The sequence below is a fragment of the Meles meles genome, chromosome 9, assembly GCF_922984935.1.
Source record: "Meles meles chromosome 9, mMelMel3.1 paternal haplotype, whole genome shotgun sequence".
In the NCBI taxonomy this organism is placed as follows: Eukaryota; Metazoa; Chordata; class Mammalia; order Carnivora; family Mustelidae; genus Meles; species Meles meles.
Genome location: NC_060074.1, coordinates 73,516,406 through 73,537,754, shown reverse-complemented (window position 1 = coordinate 73,537,754; position 21,349 = coordinate 73,516,406). Strand labels below are relative to the sequence as shown.

General features: G+C 43.8%; 1 protein-coding gene across 7 annotated transcripts in view; it reads left to right on the top strand.

Annotated features, from left to right (window-relative positions):
• Positions 1 to 3,460: 3,460 nt before the first annotated feature.
• The window catches only part of NFE2L2 (NFE2 like bZIP transcription factor 2), a 34,711-nt gene continuing 16,822 nt past the window's right edge, over positions 3,461 to 21,349 (top strand). The window contains exons 1-2 of one of the 7 annotated variants that reach the window (XM_046018342.1): positions 4,618 to 5,051; positions 5,094 to 5,179. In XM_046018342.1, the coding sequence (XP_045874298.1) occupies positions 4,781 to 5,051; positions 5,094 to 5,179 (357 nt within the window). In that variant the 5' untranslated portion in view covers positions 4,618 to 4,780. Of the gene's footprint in view, positions 3,621 to 4,617; positions 5,180 to 5,798; positions 5,823 to 6,180; positions 6,328 to 9,284; positions 9,395 to 20,275; positions 20,464 to 21,349 lie in introns of those variants that run through there. The other 6 variants (XM_046018345.1, XM_046018346.1, XM_046018341.1 and 3 more) reach the window with 6 other exon arrangements.

Genomic DNA, 21,349 nt, shown 5'->3' with positions numbered 1-21,349 from the left:
GTCCATGAGGATACTTTGCTCTTCCATGATTGCATTCAGCTTTTTGTTTGTCCAGAATGAACAGTTTCATTTTTTTCTCTAATTCTAAAAATGCTTACTGTAAAAATCTGAACAGTGCAGAAAAGTACAAAATAAAAGTGAAAATTATCTGATACCCAACACCACTTATTACTATTTGGTAACTGATCTTCCAGACATAGCTCTATGTATAAGTCTTTTTCTATTGCTCTATTTTTTTAAATATGCCAATGTTATGTATCATTCTGAAGCTATGGCTCTGAGTCTCTACTCAATGTACTCACAGAACTCCATCTTTGTGTGGGGACTCCTATTCTGAGTGAAACTTTGCAAAGATAGCAGTAGATTGAAAGAATAAAGGATCTTTAGACCCTTACCACAACCGCACTTAAAGATGTGGTCAAATTCTCCAGGCTCCACTCTGTAGAAACAGAATGAAAAGATTTGCAAAGCTTGTGGTTAAAATTCAATTTGAAAATGAAATGGACCCAGTGGCTCGGGAGAAAAGCAAGTGTCCTCCTTTACCCCATACTCCACCCCCACTTTTTTTGCTTATTATTATAAAAGTAATATGCGTTTATTTAGGAAAATACAGACAGACAAAAATGAGGGGGAAAAAACATAAGTAATCTAATCAGAATATTTGTGATTGGGGCGCCTGGGCGGCTCAGTTGGGTAAGCATTTGCCTTCGGCTCAGGTCATGATCCCAGGGGCTCCACCTGATCCAAGGGTCCTGGGACAGAGCCCAACATTGGGCTCCCTCCTCAGCGGGGAGCCTGCTTCTCCCTCCCCTCACTCCCCATACTCTCTCTCAAATAAATAAATAAAATATTTTTTAAAGAAAGAATAATTATGACGAAGATTTTGGAGCATATATGTTTAGTCTTTTTTTCCCATGCATATATATTTATATAAGTATCAACACATAATTCAAAAGCACTCTTTAAACTGGGTTTTTCTCTTCACTCACTGCATTGCAGTTTCTGCAGAGCATTGTTTCTATTATCAGCAGGAAACTGTACAAGTTAAAACTGGCTTTGGAGATATACAGCTCTTTGTATCAGTAGTTTGCATAGTGAGGTATGCACACCAAGGAACCAAGGTTATGGGTGTGTTTTGAAATTAATACACCAATTACTTTGAATACTGCCGTACAGGAGTTCAGTTTATCCGCTGGCCACGCGGCTCCTGAAGTTCAAATTCCCTCAGCAGATATTCAGCAAGAATCTTACATAACTGGTATAAATGAGGTCATTCTGAGGGCCAGAGAATTTCTATATGCATTTATATCTCCACCTATTATTGACGAAATGTCTATGTTCCTTAGGGGTATTGTGATAAGAACATCTCGTCATCCACCATCATCTATCTAATGGTATGATACTGAAGTATGCTGTGAGAAGGTGACTTACTTTTTAACAAAGCAACAAGTCTATATTATAAGAAAGATATCTTCCTCACTCACAGGGAAGTCAATTTGCTTCAAAGGGTTTGAGACTCTATTAAATTGCAAAATACCATCCCTATATGTGCTCCCAATGATGGTGAACAAACAAAAAGCAGTCAGGAGAAACCTTGCCTTTGATATTTAATATATGCTGTTTTGTTATCTATTGCTGAGAAACAAGCCACCCCCAAAATTTAGTGGCTGAAAACAATTGATTATAATCTCTTGCCATTCTCTGGGCTGATTAGGCACAGCCAGGCAGTCTTCCACAGGTCTTGCTTGGAGTCTCTCATTGATGATGTCAGATAGCAGTTGGGGGCTGGAGTGCACTGGGAGCTTGACTAAGTGGGCTGGAAGGTTCCAAGATGGTTTTTTCACTCCATGTCTGGTGGTTTGGTTCACACAGCCTTCCTCTCCACCTGGAATCTCTTCCTCCAGGGTTTCTGATAGACTTCTTCCATGATGGCTGACTTCTTGTAGAAAATTTAAAACTTTCAGGACTTTTTGGCTAGGGCAGAGACCTGGCATAGTATCAGTTTCACCCTCTTTCCATAAGTTAAAGCAACTCAGGGCCAGTCTTGATTCAATGTAGGGGACTATAGAAGCGTATCAATATGAGGAGGGTTGGTTCACCGGGTGCCATTTTTGGAATCTAGTTACCCAATATCCTCCAACTGTATGCTGGACAAATTTAGAATTTTGACTGTAATTCCAAAAGATATTTTCTGGCTCAAACACAGAGTACAATTAAAAAGAAAGTGAAGGGGCACCTGGGTGGCTCAGTGGGTTAAGCCTCTGCTTTTGGCTCAGGTCATGATCTCAGGTCCTGGGATCAAGCCCTGCATTAGTCTGCTCAGCCGGGAGCCTGCTTCCCCCTCTCTCTCTGCCTGCCTCTCTGCCTACTTGTGATCTCTGACAAATAAATAAATTAATTTAAAAAAATAAAATAAAATAGAAAGAAAGTGAAAAAAAAAAAAGGGAAGGAGCCTCAAGGTGATGAAGGATTTTGAAGCAGTAGGTGCTTTCATAGCCTTGTCAAACTTGGCAGATTAGATCACAGAGAAGGTGAAATAAATGGGTCACTGCATCACCACTATCCAAACTTTGTGTACTCAGAAGACTTAATAATGCTTATTTTTAAATGATAACTCTAGGACAAAGTATTATAATTCTGAAACATTTGAAGCATATTTGGAGGGTTGTTTTTACATAGACAGCAGAGAATTCAGACATCAGTGGAAATGTGCAAGATTTAGTATAGCATGTGAAACAAATTGGGGGAAATTTTAACTATTAGCTTGAGGAGCAGGCAGTAAAGATTCCCATGGCACCAGGACAGAAGAAAACCAGCATTTTCTTTCCTGTTCCTCTGGAGCTTCTCAGTGCATTGTATCTGTGTCCCCATAGCACAGTAGGAAAGTTTACAGAACACGGAAGAGTCCAGGTTCTCACATGAGGACAACGTCATTTTAGTGTCTACAAAGACTGGGAACTTGTTTGACATGGATGGTCTGAGACTAGGGTTCTCTTTTCTGGTGTGGAACCACCGTTTAAGACCAAGCAGCTTTCATTAATGTTTATCTTCTTTAACGTGTTTAGACTGCTATCATATTATTCTCCTCCCTTTGAAAATATGTACTCTGGAGGTGCCTAAAATAATACACTCCCAGCAATTGCAGTTTTGAAAAATAAAGGTTATTTCATGTATTAAACTCAATGGAAATGTGTTGCTTAAAAGGAAATACCAAATACTTTATAAACTCCTTGAGGGCAACAACTGTGTCATATATGACTCTGGTATGTCCTACCTCCGGGGTTCATTGTCTACTTTCTCCCATGAAGTAGTTTTAATAAGTAACTTGAATTGTTAAACAATATACTTCTGTGCCCTTCTTTGACGCAGAAATGTCTTTTCATTATGTCTCTGCTTGTTTCATGTCAGGTTCATTTTAAGTAATTGCTCCTAAGCTTGTTTTCAATGTTCAGATCATTTTGCTGGCTTTACAAATAACAGCAGAAAAGGTTTAATTCAAGTTGAAGATGTTTCCTTCAATTAGAAGCAATTAATTTAGGCTTCATTTACCTCAAGGAATATTTGAACAAATAAATTTACAGATAAATCCTGGGAGTGTCAAATTACGCAACCAAGAGAAGGTAAGTTCTTTGCAGTTTTGGGGGGGCGTTGATCTGCAATAGTCAGGCTTTTTTTCCCCCTGCCAGGTTCTTGAATGAAATAGTAAAACTTCTAAGAACACTGTCTACTTCACCCAGCTTTGCTTAATTCCAAGAAACTAGAAACTTAAAGAAAGATTATTCTTAAAGAGTTAGAAAGATTGTTGATGCATAAAACAAAACCATTTATCTCTTCTCTCTTAAGATTTCACAATATTCCTGTTTTCAAATAATTGAAGTTTTTTCGTGGACAATGATTACTTTTTAAATAATCGCTTTTAATGTAAAAGGTAATACGTATTCATTGTAGACTTAAAATTTACTTAAAGTAACGAGAAAGGTAAAAATCATTCGTGATATTACTACTGTTTTGTTGAACTATTTTTTTCCTAGACACCGTATGTTTTTACAGGACAGATCCATACTACCCAAACTATTTCATAATTTGGTCTTTCTTATTCTTATTCTTAAAAATTACGCTGGGTACGTGAAAGAAACTTGTAGAGATTACGGCATGTTGTAGTACTGCAGTGTTCAAAGACGCCATCTGTACTGTGGTGTGTGCGCTCTGGTGGGAGGAGAAAACTCTTGCTGGGCCATACTGACGACCACTCTCCCGACCCAAAGAGACCTCCCCGTTTGCCCTTGGCGATCTGGGCCTAGGCGGGAGTGCCAGGGCGGGGGAGTAAGCAGAGGGCGTTCAGGGTGACTGCGAGCACGAGATCCCCGCGCGGTCCATATCTGCCTTGGGCGAGTCTCGCTGGCCCCCGCCCCGGAGGGGACCGAGGGCGAGAGGGCAGTCCGCACTGCACAGGGCCTGGGTCCAAACCTCTAGCCTCCGCCCCCAGGGCTGGCGCCACTCTCGAGCGGTGGAGTGAGATAAAGCCCGGCAAGGTTCTGCATTTCCAAATCAGGGAGGCGCAACTCGGATACCGGCGCCTCTGCCGGGTCTCCAGGCGTGTTTGTTCCAACTGTTTAAACTGTTTCAAAGCGCCCGAATCCGAGCGACCTTCGGCAAACAACTCTTAATCTCGCGGGCCGAAAGCCTAGGTTTTATTTGCGGGGGGAAGGAGGGGTTGAGCTCAGGGAGCGGGGAGCTAATACAACCCTCTTCCGGGCAGCCCGCCCGCCCGTGGCCACCCATGGCTGCCACCGGCCACCCACGGCCGCCCCCAAGGACATCCCCCCTCGCCACCCGCGGCCAGCGAGCTTCTTGCGTCAGCTGGAGCGGGGGTGGGGGATTTTCGGAAGCTCGGCCCACGCCGCCAGCCAGGGAAGGAAGGACCTGGGCTCTCGCCCCGCCCTCGGGGGGCGGGAGGCGGAGCGGGGCAACATCCCGGCTGGCCACTCGGGCAGTGTCACGAACTAGCGAGTGCCGGGGATACTGGAGGAGCTACCGCCGCTGCTGCCGCCGCCGCCGCCCGGTCCGCGCCGCGCCTCGGCAGCTGGGACACAGCCGCCGTCGGGGAGCGCCAGAGTACGGTCACGAGCTCATCATGATGGACTTGGAGCTGCCGCCGCCCGGACTCCCGTCCCAGCAGGTGCTGCCCAGACCCTGGGAGCCCCGCGGTGGTGCCCGGACGGGGGCAGGGGAGTGAGGGAGCCGCGGATCGGGCGGGGACAGCCGCAGCCAGCGTCTCTCGTCTACCGCCGGAGTCCGAACTGCAGCGGCCGCACAGTAGAGCCGCTGCGTTTGCGCCGGGCCCGGGTCGGGAGAGGAGCGAGACCTCCGATGGCCACGAGGACCCAAGGGGCAGCGAGGGGGTGGGGGGTGCGACCCCCGAGGGTGGCTGGGTGGAGGTCTGGAGGCTTCGTTCTCGGGCGTAGGGGCCTCGCTAGCCCCGTCCCCAGCTTCCGGAGCTGGGACTCCGGAGCCCCAGCTGGCCCCTGGAGTTAGAGGTGGCGGGGTTGGAGGAGGGGGCGGACGGTGGCGGTCTGAGCCGGCGCGGCCCGGCCCTTCCGGGGCTGCGCTGCTCCTCCGCCTCGGAGCCGGCAAAAATGTGCCTAGTCACGGGGCCGCTCTCGGGGGAGTTGAGGTCTCCTCCGGACTGGGAGCCCCTGCTCTGCCGCCGCCCCCATCCATGGCCTCCGTGGGAGCGGACTGTGGCGCTGCGCGCCCACCCGCTGAGCCGTCTAAGGGCGCTCCTTCCTGAGTAATCCGTCGGTCTGTCGGTCGGATCGCGGGTAGGCAGCCTGGCGGGAAAGCCCAACCCCCAGGGTGGGGGAGGGAAGAGGTCACGAAGTGCCGGGCGCGTTCCTGATGCCCCGACGTGCGGCGGCCGAAGGGGCCCTGCGCGCTCGCTCGCATAGTGGGAAAAGTTCGGACTCGCAGATCGGAGGTCATCCCCTGGCAACCGGCCGGTAAATGGGGGTCGAGGCGGCGGACTGAGGTCGGATGCCGCCGCGCCCCAGCTCGATCCCCGCGCGGTGCCTCCCGTGGCGCACGCCGCGTGCGTGGACTCGGCCTCCATGAGAGTGGCCGGTTGGCTGTCACGGCGGCCCTTGGTTGGCCCTTTCCTGCTTTATAGCGTGCAAACCTTGCCGCGCCAGGGCCAAGGGACGAGTTGGAGCTGTTGATCTGTTGCGCAATTGTTATTTTCCCCAGGGCGGCTTTGTCTTTGGATTTAACGTTTCAGAATTGCAATTACAAAATGTGTAAAGCAGGATATTCTGTTCTGTGCTGTCAAGGGTAAGAGTTTCGAGTGTAGATTAGAATTTCTCTTGATTTTAGGTTGTTAGTAAGATTTCTGCTATCATAAACTATTTCTTCCTTGGATGCTTTATATAGTTTTTCTGTTTTTTAAGAATTTGCCTCGATTTCTTAGCATGTTGCTTCTTAAGGCAGAGGGAGGGGACACTTGTGTTTCATAATGTTTTGCTAACAAGTTTTGTAAATTGTAAAAGTGAAAACAAGTTTCTGTTCATACTTTGTAGGGACTTTTAAAGGAGTAGATATTTATACTTACAACTTTTTTTGGTAATTGGTTCCTTAGGAAAAAAACACTTGGTTCAAGGAAATGTGTAAGGTAAAAAGTACTAAGAGCGTATGTTTATATTCTTATATATTTGAAGTTTTACACTTATCTTGAAGATTTAAAGATTTTAAGTTATTGATATTTATTAATTGTGCTTTTTTGTTGTTTGAAGCTGTTTACCTTGAACTTTCTCCCAGTACTGATAAGGATCGTATTCCCCCAGCTCCCACTAGTATGAAGTAAATTGTGCTTTTCAATTTAGCTGCTATTCAACAGTAATTCATATAGCTGTGTAGCCATTTATATAGTAATCTTCATGATCAAAGGATATGAGGCTAATGGACTTTTGCTTTTCTAAACTGTAGCCTAGAGTCCTCTGCTATTTTTAAATAATAATGGTAAAGAACTGTGTAATTTAATATTCCATGCATACAAAAGCTCATAAAGCATGTGTACTGCTTTCTCTTTTAAAAGTGAATATACAGTTTTATTTGATAAGGTAACTACGTTTCCACCTTTAATCAGACATAATTTTCATCTCTGAAGGCTATGAAAAAAACGGAGTAAAATTTAGAATCTGTTTGATCTTAAATAATTTTAGGTATTCTGCAAAGATTTCAGCAGAGTCAAAAATGGATTCTGACCTCTGTCAAAGAAATTGCAGGTGTGGGGTGGTACTAGGATACAATTTCTCATCCTGTGTGTGGAGGAGATGTTGATAAACAGGGTAGTAAGGAGAGCCTTAGATTCTGTATTTCCATTAAGTGGAAGAAACCATCCATTACCCTTTCCAAGGGGGTCTTGGGGAGATAAAGTACTTTTATACAAGAAGGGATGAAGTTGATCTTGGACTAGACTGATAAGATAATTTTTAAAAAGAAAAATAGGACAGGCCCCTCATCTGAATGAATGTTGAGCAAAGAACACCTTGACTTTTTTAGATACGATTTTTTAGACTTTTGAGAGATTATGAAAGCCGCATGTTGGAGAATAAATACACAATTCACAGTAGTTTTTCTGCATTAAAAATGGGCCTTTTGGCATCTTTCTTGTTAACTTGGGTTTTTATAAACAATGCTGGAAAAAAGAACTGTCTTTAAGATTACTGGGATGAGTTGAAAGTCAAATAGACTATTTTTTTTTTTAATACTTACTTTCATTCAGGATGAAATATCCTTCAGAGCTATATGGAAAAGGACCCCTCTGTGGACTGTAAGCACATTTTTCTGGGAATTGCCTGCCTCCTGGCTGGGCATAATTTAAAGGGGGGTTTGCATAAATAATACTTTCTCTTTAATTTTTCCTTGATCTGGGGTTAATTTTTCAGTGCAAACTCCTGGGTGCAGGAAGAATTTGGCATTAAGATGGTACTAGATGAATTATTGGGCACTTCTTGCGTGCCAGGCACTGCAATAATTGCTTCACATGCATAATTCCACACTAACCCCATGGGAAATACTATTATCTCAAGTTTCCAGGGGGAGTAAAGGGGCCAAGAGTCCTGCTTAAAGTGCCCCAACTGTTTTTTTTTTAAATTAATTCATCTGTTTATTTAAGTAATCCCCGCCCCCAGTGTGGGGCTCAAACTCATGATCCTGAAATCAAGAGTCACACACTCCTCTGGCTCAGCCAGCCAGAGACCAGAGGTGCCCCAGCTATTATTGAGTGTGAAGATGGGAATCACACCTACATCGTCTGACTCCAGTGGCTTTTACTCACCACTTCCAAAGTAGACCAGGACCACTTAAACTTTAAACAGAAGGAAAAGCTCATACTTTATTTAAAAAGTGGATTAATTGAGGAAAAACTCGGGAAAGGAAAGGCAGGAATTAAAAAAGATTGATCTCTGCACCTTTTCCACTTAACAAGAAATTCAGTAACTGTGTGTGTATTGGAGGTGGACCTTAAATACAGTGAGAGTAAGTATAGCCTGACAATGGAATTATTGCATGGGGACCTTTTAAGGAAGGTACAGACCTAGAGGGGTTTAATTTAGAGAGGCAAGACCTTTTGTTGTTGTTGTTGTTTTTTGTAGATTTATTTTTAAATAATCTCTATGCTCAGCTTGGGGTCAAACTCACAACTCCGGGCTCAAGAGTCTCATGCTATAGTGAACCAGCCAGGCACCCCAGGACCACCCCATTCTGAAATTCTGGAATTTCAGCAGTGTTCCAGATTAAGGATAGGATTGGGGTTAGGACATCACATTTTTCAGGGACCATTTTCCTTTTTCTTAACTAAATCTGTTAGCTCCAGACTCTTTGTTTACCTTTATTTGTCTTGTTAGTTGGTATATTCTCCTGTTCCATTGACTTTTTTTGTTTTCCAGTAGTAGTCAAAAATAAATTTGATGGTGAAGATACATAGTATGGCGAAGAGTGGGAGAGATTGGGTTAAGCTAGGTTGAAGGTCACTGGGTAGGATGGGGAGAATCTGAGTGGAAAATGGCTAGGAGAAACCTGTTGGCTCAAATTTAGCACGGGTCTCTTGTTTGGGGCATTTCTGAATTGAAGCAAGCATAAGAGCTCAAATCTGTCTCGGTGAAGCTTAAATTAGGGTTTTGAGTTAGTACATTTCAAAATTAAATATATTATTTCTTAGTCTTTATTGTTAAACAAGCACTTTCAGAATTATTGTCTTACTTGTCTAATTAAGGATGCTGCCATCCAGTGGATCCTGGTCCAGCCACTTTGAAGGTTTGCTGAAATGTGCTGCACACCAAGATACAGGAAGAGAGGTTTACTAAATGCAGTATTTGGCCTGCCTCCTTTACCTTTGGCTGTATGTTTGTTTTAAATTTACCATAATATGGAGAAAAGAATTTATATTTTGGTAATACTGTTTCTAGGGGTTACTAAGATTTCACTGCCACCTGCTTTTATTTTTTTATTTTTTTAAGATTTTATTTATTTGACAGAGAGAGATCACAAGTAGGCAAAGCAGCAGGCCCGGGGTGGGGGGGGGGAGCAGGCTCCCTGCTGAGCAGAGAGCCCGATGTGGGGCGATGTGGGGCTCGATCCCTGGACTCTGAGATCATGACCTGAGCCGAAGGCAGAGCTTAACCCACTGGCACCCCTGTCACCTGCTTTTAAATATGCTCCAACGAACATTTATTTAAACAGCTCTAAGATACAGGCCAAGGCTTTTTCAATTGCTCAGTTGATAATGGTGTGTTTTCTAGAAACAAAAGCAAAAATACATTCAAGTTAATAATATTTACATTCCCAAACAGTATTGGAGGGGGGAAATGGTGTTCTTACACTAACCTCCCATACACATGGACACCCCCCTCAAAAAATCAAGACTGCTGAACACAATTCCATTCTGCCTAAAGTTGGGAGTTTTCTATGTGTCAGCCCCTGCTACAGTAAACTTTTTAACTATTAAGAATTTTAGGAGGAGTGCACCCGCCTGGATCAGTTGGTAGAGCATACAACTCTGGATCTCAGGGTCTTGAGTTTGAGCCCTACGTTGGGTGTAGAGATTACTTTATAAAAAAAAAAGAAGAAGAAGAAAAAGAAGGATTTTAGGAACTCTAAGTGTAGAAGTCACTTAACCAATCATCTTTGTTGTACATGGCCTATAATATCTGTGTGTCATAAAGCCTCATATATGAGAGTTGCTGTGTGTGTAAGCATGTAAATTTATTTGGCCTAAGCTCTGGTGGTAAAGAGAAATCCAGGACATGAGAAGGATTTAGAGCACCAAGTCCATCTTTCAATGGCCCTGTTGATAACTGACTCTTGAGACTCATTATAACCCCATCAAGAGCCTGTAGTAGTCACTCCTTTCTCACAAGCCTGGAAATGGAGACTTTGGGGCCCCAGTAACAGTATAGTGGCCAGATCTGAGCTTTCCATTGCCTTTTTTTTTTTTTTAAGTAAGAAAAGAGTGGTTGTGTAAGAAAAGAAAAAATCAAATCATTTTGGCTTTGAAGCCTGAACCTAGACTTCTTATTTTCTGTTAGCAATTTTATTAAATCACTTCTAAAAATCTCTGATACTTGTCTTGACTGTGTATCTTTTTTTTCCCCTGTACACCTAGATTGTAAATTCGTTGAAAGCTGGGCATAGAATTTATATTAGTGTCCTTTTTTTTAAGAACAGCTTTTTGAGCTAGAATTCCCATGCCGTATATTCCACCCATTATAACAAATTCAGTGACTTAGTGTGTTTAGAGTTGTGGAGCCATCATCACAGTCAGTTTTAGAACATTCTCATTACCCCAAAAAGAAAGCCCGTACTTACTAGCAGTAACTCTCCATTTCCCTTCAGCTCCCTTAGTCCCGGGTAACCATGCAGCCATCTCAGTCTCAGTGGAGTTGTCTATTCTGGATATAGCGTATAAATGAAATCATACCATTTTCTGTGATTGGCTTCTTTCAATCGATGTGGTGGTTATAAAGTCTGACCCTGGGGTAGCACAGGACTTCATTTATTTCTGTTACAGAGTACTATTCTACTGTATGGATCTACCCCCCATTTAATTTATCTTCTCATCAGTTGATGGGCTTTTGGGTTGTTTCTACTTTACCTATTTCTTTTTGTTCCCTGCAACAGTGGTTCTTAAATTTTGTTGTATAGTAGAATCACCATCAGTATTTTAAAATACTGACATCCAGGCCATATCCCTCATTAAATGAAAGTCTGTGACGATGGGACCCAGGCAGCAAGTTTTTGTTTCGTTTTTGTTTTTAAAGCTCCTGAAAAGGGATTCCAGTATGCAGTCAGGTTTATGAACCAGCTCAGGTCTTGGTACCCGTCAAAGATACGGTATTCGGATGTCTGTCTTAAATCCATGAAAAGAAGTGGTTTTATATTTGATCACTGACCTTCACAACCTAAGGTTACACCTAAATCTGGGAACTGTTTTAAGATGCCTGGCAAAATGTTTGAAATTCACTACATATAACTTGAGCTTTTTAAGCTCTTGACGTTGATTTGGGTGGCAATTTTGTTATCAAAACGTTTTCTCCAAGTGGGTCAGAATTTTCCTGTGTTTGGTGGGGAACGTGACCTGTGATCCAGACTCGCAAAGAAAAGGCAGTGAGGGCAGTGTGCTTGGGTACATGCTGGGGAGTGTGGAGGCCAGGACAGACTCTGCTTTATTCCAGGAAGTTCTTTGCTCCACATTCCTCGGCCTCATTATCCTATTTAAAAAGAACAAAAACCTTAAATCTACAAGGCAGCTTTTAGCAGTTCATTTTTTTGACTCCCTGTGTTCTGCCTGGTGAAGTCTACTTTATATTCCGACCTCAGTGGCTGCCAGTGGCTTTCTGCCGTATGTCTTTGGAAACCGAGGCTAATTTCTATCATTTGTGAGTGTTGTACCGCACAGGAGTACCACTGGGGAGACCCAAAGGTGTGGTTCGGGGCCTTCTGAAGCTGGCGTAGCTCCGCCTGGCGGGCGGGGTGGGAACAGGCAGCCCGTTCCGGCCTCAGCACAAAATAATAACGCACATGCATGTAGAGGCGAGCCTATTCCAGCCTGAGGGTTTAGAATCCAGGGGGAAAGGATTATGGTGTTTTGTTGCTTTCTGTGAACAGAATTGGAACGCATGTATAATACACAATGAACTGTAGAATGCTGTGTCCTGTAGAATGCTGCTGCTTCTGTAGGAGCTTGAGGTTTGACCTTTTTGCTGCTTTGTTTTATAGTATTGAATTGATCCGGGGAATCTTGCTGCTGTGTCTACAGAGTGTTGAGGAGCCTTGAATTTTTTGATACGGGGGGAAAAAAAAGTATTAACGTTAAAATCCTGGTAATGAAAACCACCCAAAACAAAAACTGTATGTTTAATTGAAGTAAGGGAAAAAAATGGCCAATATTTGAAGTTATTTTTGTTCTTGGTAAGTCTCAATGAAACATAATTAAAATATACATTGAGAAAACAGCCCCAAAGGACAGGAACAGGGCTGGTTTACTTTGTGCTAGCTGTGGGCCCTGGCCTGTGTGTTTTTCTGCTGGTTCCCAGACTGAGATTAGGACCAAGAATAAGAACCATTCTGTGAATTCAGGCTTTTTTTTTTTCCCTCCTCCAGAGACAGAGGCTCACCCTGTGCTGGAAAATTCTTTACCCGGCTGCGTGTTCGGGAGAATCCTTGGGGCAGCGGATTTAGAGTAGGATGATGACTCTGTGAAGGAAAATTCCAGGTTCTGTTTGAGGTGGGGGAAAGGTTCTATCATGAAAGGGAGAGAGATTGGGAGGAATAAGAAAACAAGCTTAAGGGATTTCTTTTAATGAACCCAGGGAGAATATAGACCTTTTGGATTCTTCCTGAGGAAAGCTTCAGATGGACCTGGAATTTTTAACCAAAGATCGCCTAAATCTTTACTACTTTGCAGCTTGCCCTTAGATTCTGCATGTGAGGAAAGGGAGAGCATTTTTGAGTATTTACTTGTGCTGTTTACACTCATAACCTTTATTTCTTGTAATGACCCTGATAATACAGGTTTTGGTCTTTCTTGAGAAAACTCTTTGGAGAGGTTAAGGAGTTCAGTTTAGGAAACCAGAAACCACATTATATTTCAAGCAGGGAATTTAATATAGGAAATTAATTCTTTAGGTGATGGACAGACAACCCAGAGATGAGCAGTTTCAGGAGGCCACTGGCCTCCAGAAGTTGGCACCACGTCAGGAGCTGGTAGCCCTGAGAGAAGGGCTCTCCCTCCCACCCCGCAGCACCCCTCCTGTACCCCTTCTAGGTAGCTGAGTGCACATATGTGACCACTGGGCAATTCAGTCATAATGTAATCTTAGAAATTCCTGTGGAGGACAGACATAGTCTCCACTCGGGGAGTTCCCAATTTGGGGGAGTGCCCCCATTGTTGGTAGGTCAGGTGCTCCCTTCCCCTTTGAGGTGTCCCTGGGATGCAAGGGCAGGATTGATTCCGCTTAGGGCTGCTTCTGGTGTTGCTGAAGGACTTCGGCCTCTGGGTCCTGAACTTGGGGAGTTCAGAAAGGAGGGGGAAAGTATATTGAGAGCTGGGGAACCTCACATCTTTTCTCATTGATCCTGATAAGTAAAGCCTTTTCTTGCACAGAGAGATGGGAATAGAAATGACTCCCCTAGATAGCTCATCCTTCTCCCTTTCTTCAGCATTGCTGGTGAAGGTGGTAATGGGTGGGGAAGAGGGGGGAGGACAGTTATTCTTTGCAGTTCACCTTTTACCAACTCACTAACTCACTTCTGGTGTGAAAAAGAGTCAACCTTTTGATGTTACAAGGCATCTGAATGGAGACAGCTAGTGATTTTGTAGGGAAGGAAAGGAAAAGAAGCTAAGGATCACAGAACACCTGCTAGCACTCTAGTAGGTCATGGGCGTGTTCTCTTACTTGATCTTGACAATAAATCTATGGTGATAAGAGCCATTACCTCCATTTTACAGACGAGGAAACCTATTCAAAGAGGTTAATTAAGTAACTTGTCCAGGGCCCTGTCCCTCACGATGGCAGAACAGGAATTTAGAATGCCCATAATCTCTGTCCTCCCCTCCTTGTTTTCCTCCTTCCTTCCATTTCTTTTCTTGTCTAATGACTGTGAGTGTTGTGTTAGGTGCTCAGGAGTGAGGGACTTCTTTACAAAGATGAATTAAGGCAGTGTTCCTACCTCATGGATCTTGCTCAGTGTTCATCGGAAGGAGTGAGTGCTGCTGGCCAGGGGCTGGACTTCTCTTTGGGGTGGAAGACTGTCCCACGTTCCAGGATATTCAGCACCATTGTGACAACTAGAAAACCCGTCCCTCATCCCATCCAGGATCAGTTGCTCCTCGGGGATAGTCCCAGCCTCATTGGAACCATGGTGATCTGCTGACTTCTAGAGCTAGTTTGCAGCTAGGACGTTACTACTTAGGACTTAGCTACAGGAAAGCTAAGAATATTACAGTAATCCCTTATTATCTGTGGGGATAAGTTCCAGGACCCCCAGTGGATGCCTGAACCCAAGATAGTGCTAAACCCTATATATACTATGATTTTCCTATATCTACATACCTGGGACAAAGTTTAATTTATTATTTAGGCACAGTAAGAGATTAACAACAGCATGATAAAATAGAACAATTATAACAATGTAATGTAATAAAAGTTATGAACGTGGTCTCTGAAAATACTATATTATACTCACTCTTCTTGCAAAGATGTCAGATGATAAAATACCCGCATAATGAGATGAAATGAATGACGTAGGCCTTGCTATGGCTGCTGTTGACCCTGTGACAAATACGTCAAGAGAGGATCGTCTGCTTCTGGACCTTGGTTGACTGCAGGTCACTGAAAGTGGTGGAAAATGAAACTGGGGATCAGGGGGCTCTCCATGGGTCCTTCCCTTGTTCTTTGTAGGGAAGCCCCCCATCTCCAAAGATGGCAGCGTATTCACACCTTTTATTTTGAACTAGAAGGGAGTGATAGAGAAAGGGATGAAAGCTCCAGAAACCAGAAGGCCAAGTACATTTCATTTATTCCGGTAGAGTGCTGGGTCCAGTTCACTTAACACAGAGTTCAGTGTCATTCGATGCCCTAATCCTCCCCCTGCTGATAGTTAGCATTTCTCAGGCTTACAGCTGCAAGGAACCTGTCCTCAAAAGATAAACTACACATTGTTTCAAATTTTCAAGATGAAGTTAAAGGTCATGTACCATATCTCTCTGGGTCTTTACTGCCATTTCTACTGGGACTTCGTGAAGGAGTCTGAGTACTGAGTATAGAATAGTTGAAGAGGTTAAGACCTTATGGTAATAAATTGATGCTTTGAAAAAAGTCTAGAATATGGGGCCAAGTGAGGTTGCCATGTTTGACCGTTAGTCTGAGGGACATAACTGCTGTCCTCTAAGAACATACACTTAGCATTTATGTTGACTGATGTGCTACTCAGGTTGCAAGATTCTTTGGTGGCTTTTTGAAGATACTGTTTTGTTGATTCCCACAAAAAATCAGTTATATTGTTAACTTGAAGGGGGAGGTGTTTATAGTTTTTAAGGTGTGATACATTGTTTTTAGTAGAGCACCCAAGGAATAATTTGAAGTATCAGTAATATGAAGTGATTTGAATAATTAAATAATTTTTCTGTGACTAGTAGTTGGGTCATAACTGATATCAAACATGGTATCTTTGTTGTTTAATTATTTAAATAATTAGAATTCTTTGATCCCAGATGCCTTAGGTATACAGTTAAAATACTGAATCCTGAGCCTAAATGAATACTTACTCATTCCACAAATATTTATTAGGTACTTACACACCCTAGGAACTTCCAGGGCATGAGATTAATAGATAATACAGCAAATAATACAGCAAGATAATACCAAGATAAGACCAAGATAATACAGCAAATGTGTTGTCTCTTCTTGACGGACTTTTGCTTTTCAAATAGCCCTCCTCCCAATCAATCCCTTTGCTCTTTGTACACCTAGATTGTACATGTTTCATATCCATGAGCATAAATTACTTTACATCTGTGTCCCTTCTGCTTAAGGTATGACTTTCTCTAGGGCAGGGACAAAAAATGTTTTTTATTCATTTTTATAACTCTGGTGTCTGGCATCATGCCTAGTGTCCATGTAGTAGTAGTTGCTCAGTAAAGTGAGGGCAAGCCTGTTCCTGCTCCCAGGAGCTTGGTATTTATATGAGCTCATGGTGACGTGTGACAGCTCTGTGACAGTACAGAGCAGAAAATACCATTTCCAACTGGGGTGCTCAGAGGGGACATCTTGGCGGAGGTAGCTTTTTAACTAGTTTTGTTGTTGAAGTCAGTCAGATTTCTTTGGCTCACGCTTCTGTTGGAAGCCTGAGGAAGGCTGCAGGCAGGAGCTAGGCTCAGGCAACCGATTGGATCACGGTGGGGGGTGAAAAGGTTAATCTGGGGCTGACTGTAGAGTCCTGCAGTGCCCACATGTGGCGTTTCAAGTTTTACGCACAGAGCTCAAAATCACAGAAGGCTTTGAAAAGGGCAAGACGCGTGAGCTGGATGTGGACAGGAAGTTATTATGGCCCATGAATCAGAAGAGGGACGGGCTGGAGGCAGAGAGAAGGATGGGGGGGGCAGAGAGGTGTGAGAGAGGCCTAGCTGACTAGGCATCAGCACGTGTACTGAGGATCTGTATTGGTAACTGGAATCTGTGCCACCTTTGTTAGCCATTTAAGAAGATGCTTCCAGCCCCCTTTTCAAAGGAGGGGAGATGTCCTCTTTCTCTTGGCCCCATCCTGATAGCACTTGTGCCCAAGCTCGCACCCCCTGCTGTTCCAGTGTTATGAGAGAAAGCATCTGCCACTGTATTCGGTCCCCTGATGGGAGGGGAGGGAGGAGGAGCCCGAAGTTGCAGCTTTGCTGGAGGGATTGCTCGTTTTCTTCTCCAAGGTGGCGCAGAGGGAGTTTGTTTCTTCGTGCCCTCCTCTAAGATTGATTCACTCTTACTGCCTTTATTCAGCTGTTACAGGCTCATCCTTGGCTTCCAAGCCCAGTGATGAGCAGTATTCACCCCAGAGAAGAAAAACAGACAATGTCCTCCCTTTTGTCCTCCCCTGCGTGTTTTGCTTGTGAGCCCCAAGCCAACGGGGGAGGGGGGCGGGGAGCATCTAACAATACCAGTGGTGGCAGCTGCAGTCTCGGGCCCTCCCAGTGCTGGCCAGGGTGCTCGTGCTTCAACACACTGATCGCCTCCTGTGCGCTCCTGATTCTGCCCTGTGAGGTGGACACGATCCCTGTCTTGCAGGCAGAGAACCGAGGCTTCCAGAGGCTAAGCTGCGGGATATTCCAGTGTCATGTGCTTCAGTTTCCTCATCAGCAGAATGAGGAGGACCCTGACCCTGGCGCTCTTACAGTTAAGCCAGAAAAGAACCAGCCCGAAAGCGAGCCCCCTGCACACCTTCAACAAACAGTGACTGTGCTTATTGTTACCACGATTGTGTCTCTTCTCCATCAGGGATGTTTGATGTGCGGGGGGCTCAGATTTCTTGAGCACACCTGAGGAAAAAAAAACCTCCTTGAATTCTAGCTGTGTAGTGGCATGAACATTCATGCCCTTTTTTGCTCTTTGCTGTAAACATTCTCCTGTGGTCTTCCTGTGCATGTCCCTCATCTTGGGCACTGAAGTCTCCAGAGACAGAAAACCAGTCTGTGTGGCAAGACGTCACGAGTGCCCTGGACCATAGAGGGCCGCCTGCTGCCCTGGTCTCCCCTGTGGGACCCTGCAGCCTTTCTGCCAGATTCCCTGTAGTGATGCGGATAGATAAGCCATCTCATTAAACTCCTTCCCAGACAGACTTCTTCACTCGTGGCAGAACTGCTTACTCTGGGGTTCTGGGCCTGGAAAAGAAGCAGCGTCCACAGGCAAGTTGAACAAGCAGAAAGAGTTTGGGGAATAGAAGTGTATTAGTACAACGCCACATGCAAACACGAACTGAGCTGATCCTGCGACCTTGTCCTCTTCCCAGTCCTACCCCTTCTTTTAGTCTTTCAGGACTGAAATGTTGCTTTTGTAATAGCTACCCCTGAGTAACTGGCCTTTAAAAAAAAAGGAGTAGAATGGTAAAGGGAAAGAAGACCTTCTAGAAAACCCTTGAGGGGAGATGACACAGCTGAAACGGTCTTATACTCACTACCCTTTGATGTTGCCATGCAGATGTCGGTACATAAATAAATTATGACCTCACCTTCTATTTTTTATGTAGTAGTTAGACCCAGAAGCCTAAAAATTAGAGGCTTCCTCGTGTTCGTTTGACATCGCAACAGGAGTTGAACTTATTAACAGTTTTAATAACTCAGCCCTGGTTGTCCTTTATATTTTTAAGGGGCGTTACATACTTTTTTTTCTCCTACAGAAAACAATTCTGTGAGGCTAGTCTTAGTGTCCCAGTTATTCCTGATAGTAGTGGCACGGTGAGGCTACTTGGCCAAGTCCAGGCTACTCTCTGCAGCTAGGTAACAGCAGAAGCCTAGCTTATTCTGAAGTAAAGCCATTACTTGAGTGCTTCTGTGACATGCAGCTGGGTTGGATCTCATGGTCATCTAGGAGATGGGGGTCTTCGTGCTTCAGTTTCCTTGCTCCAAAAGGGGATGATTATTATACTGCGACCTTGCAGCTCGGTGTGAGTAAATGAGTTAATAGACACAATAGACACATTACTGCAAAAATGTCGAGCACATGGAAAGGGCACAGTAAATGGTAGGCATAATCATTAGTATTACTTCGATTGCGTCATACCTCTCTTTATCTGGATTTGGAATCCTATGGCACAGTGATCTTTCATTCTCAAATCTTAATGTGAAGGCTCACCAGGTAACCCTTGTCCTTACATACTTATTTGACAAGTTAATTGAAAAGATTTACATTAAGGAAAATAAGAGATTTCTGGACAGATCTTAAGAGCATGATATAGGATATTTGCACCAATTACAGTTTTTCTGTAAGAGGTCCAGATTGCTGCCTGGCGGTTGGCAACAACAGTGGGTATTGTGCGTCCTCAAACTTATGCATCTGAAAGTAGCTGAAATAGTTTCCCAGCTCAGCTTAATTCATATCCTTAGTTGGAACAGATAGTGCTTCCCCATCACCTAAGCCCCCTGTTTCTCCCCCATTCTTCCCATGACTTTTGCAATAGTCTGGTAATTGTGTATCATCTGGACTAGACAAGTGCTGAGGGACTGTCAAGGTCCCCTCAGTCATTAAGAGCCCCGTTAGGCATTCAGAGTCACACTCACGCTTGCAGGTCACTGTAGTAGCTTTTTACAAATAATTGCTAGCGGCATAAATACTACCTAGTGAAGTTTGGAGGACTTAATGCTCCCATTGTATCCTCAGGAAGAAATTTGCAAAACAGAAGAGTTTGGCTCACTAGAATTTCTCCCGTAGGAGTGTGGAGGCCTGACTTTGTAAGCTCCCTCCGAGCTGTGCCCCATCATTAACCAACTTGTCATTTCTGAGCCCTTGAAATGGTACTAATGCAACTGAGAGACTGAATTTTTAATTTCAGTGAATTTTAATTTAAACTTAAAAACTAAAAAAAAAAAATTTAAAACCAGAAACGGTGTTAAGGTTTTTTGTTAATTTTATTCTGGGAGTACACTACACTTGATGTGATCATGACCATGAGATTTGCTGTAGTGGATATTGAGTGTCCTCATCAGAAGTATCCACTTCTGATACCTCATTGATAATTTAAAATTTTTGGTTATGTGTTAAAATGATTTTTTTATTTATTGGATTAAATATATTGTTAAAATTCACCTTTTTTTGGTCTTTTCACTAAGGCTACTAAAAATTTTTATTTTTTTAAATAAGATTTTATTTATTTATTTGACAGAGACAGATCACAAGTAGGCAGAGAGGCAGGCAGAGAGAGAGAGAGAAGCAGGCTACCTGCTGAGCAGAGAGCCCGATGCGGGCCTCCATCCCAGGACCCTGAGATCATGACCTGAGCTGAAGGCAGAGGCTTAACCCACTGAGCCACCCAGGTGCCCCCAGAATTTTTAAATGATACAGGTGGCTTGCATTATTTTTCTGTTGGACAGTACTGCTTTAGAGCATCTATTTAGGTAGCCAAAATTAGCTTGTCTTAAAATTCAAAATTAGATTTCACACTTACATTTTGGACATCATATGGTCAGAGGTATTTAGAGGAAGGGATCTTAGGAGTTACCTAACCCAGCCTTGTCCTTTGGCAGAGGAAGAACCCGAGGCTAAAGCATAACGGTTAAATGGCAAGACTAGACGGGGACTGGAAACCAGTGTTCTTGATAGCCTACGGCCTTGGGTCTGTGGTTTGGTTGGCCTTGGAAATGGCTGCAAAGAACTTAAACTTCCCCAGCTCCAGACTGAAGAAAAGGCCTTTCAGAAGAAATTATTTTCAGTGGTAAGGAAAAATAATTTTTTTGCTTTGCCTACTAGTGGATTGGATGGTCGATTCCGGGTTTGACATGTGTTTTTGTTGGGCTGTATAGTCATGGGGGAATAATAATAAGGTAAAAATAATTCCCATGCTTTGTGGAACATTTACTTTGGGAACCTCCACACATCTGGCTTTAATACTTTAAGAAGTCCTGTTCCCAAAGCCAGAGGATTTTAAACCAGACCACAGCTTTTGTCTTTGAGAAAAAGGCTAAGAGCTTGACTTCATGCGTTTATTCTTTAGGTAGGTTGTCTTAGGTCATTTGATAAAAGTCTAGGCCTGTTTTATGGTATTGTTTTACAAGGGTAGCAAAACTGATTGAAAGAAAGAAGCCACCACAAACTACAAGGAACACCCTTAGAGCAAACCTGAATTTTATTTGTATTTTGAGGCGTGGAAGAAGGAAGGCAGGCATTATGATTTACCAGGTGGTGATTTGATTTATGAGCATGTCCATCAGATTCGAGGAGGCTGCTTCTGCCTAAAATGCAGGTGACAAGTATGCAGCCTTTGACACGCAGCCCTTCTCAACCTCAGTTTCTTTATCCCGCTGATCTTCACAGAGTAGCGTGAGGATTAAACGACATAAGAATGCACGTGAGGGGTGCCTGGGAGACTCAGTTGGGGAGTCTCTCTGACTCTTGATTTTGGCTCCAGTCATGATCTCAGGGCTGTGAGATCGGGAGCCCCGAGGTGGGCTCCGCCTTGGGCATAGTCTGCGTAAGATTCTCCGTCTCCCTTTCCCTACCCTTCTGCCCCTCGCTGGTGTGCACATGTGCTCGCTTGCACTCTCCCTCTTTGACTTAAAAAAAAAAGAATGTTTGTGAAAGAGTTTTCTGATCTTAAAGCA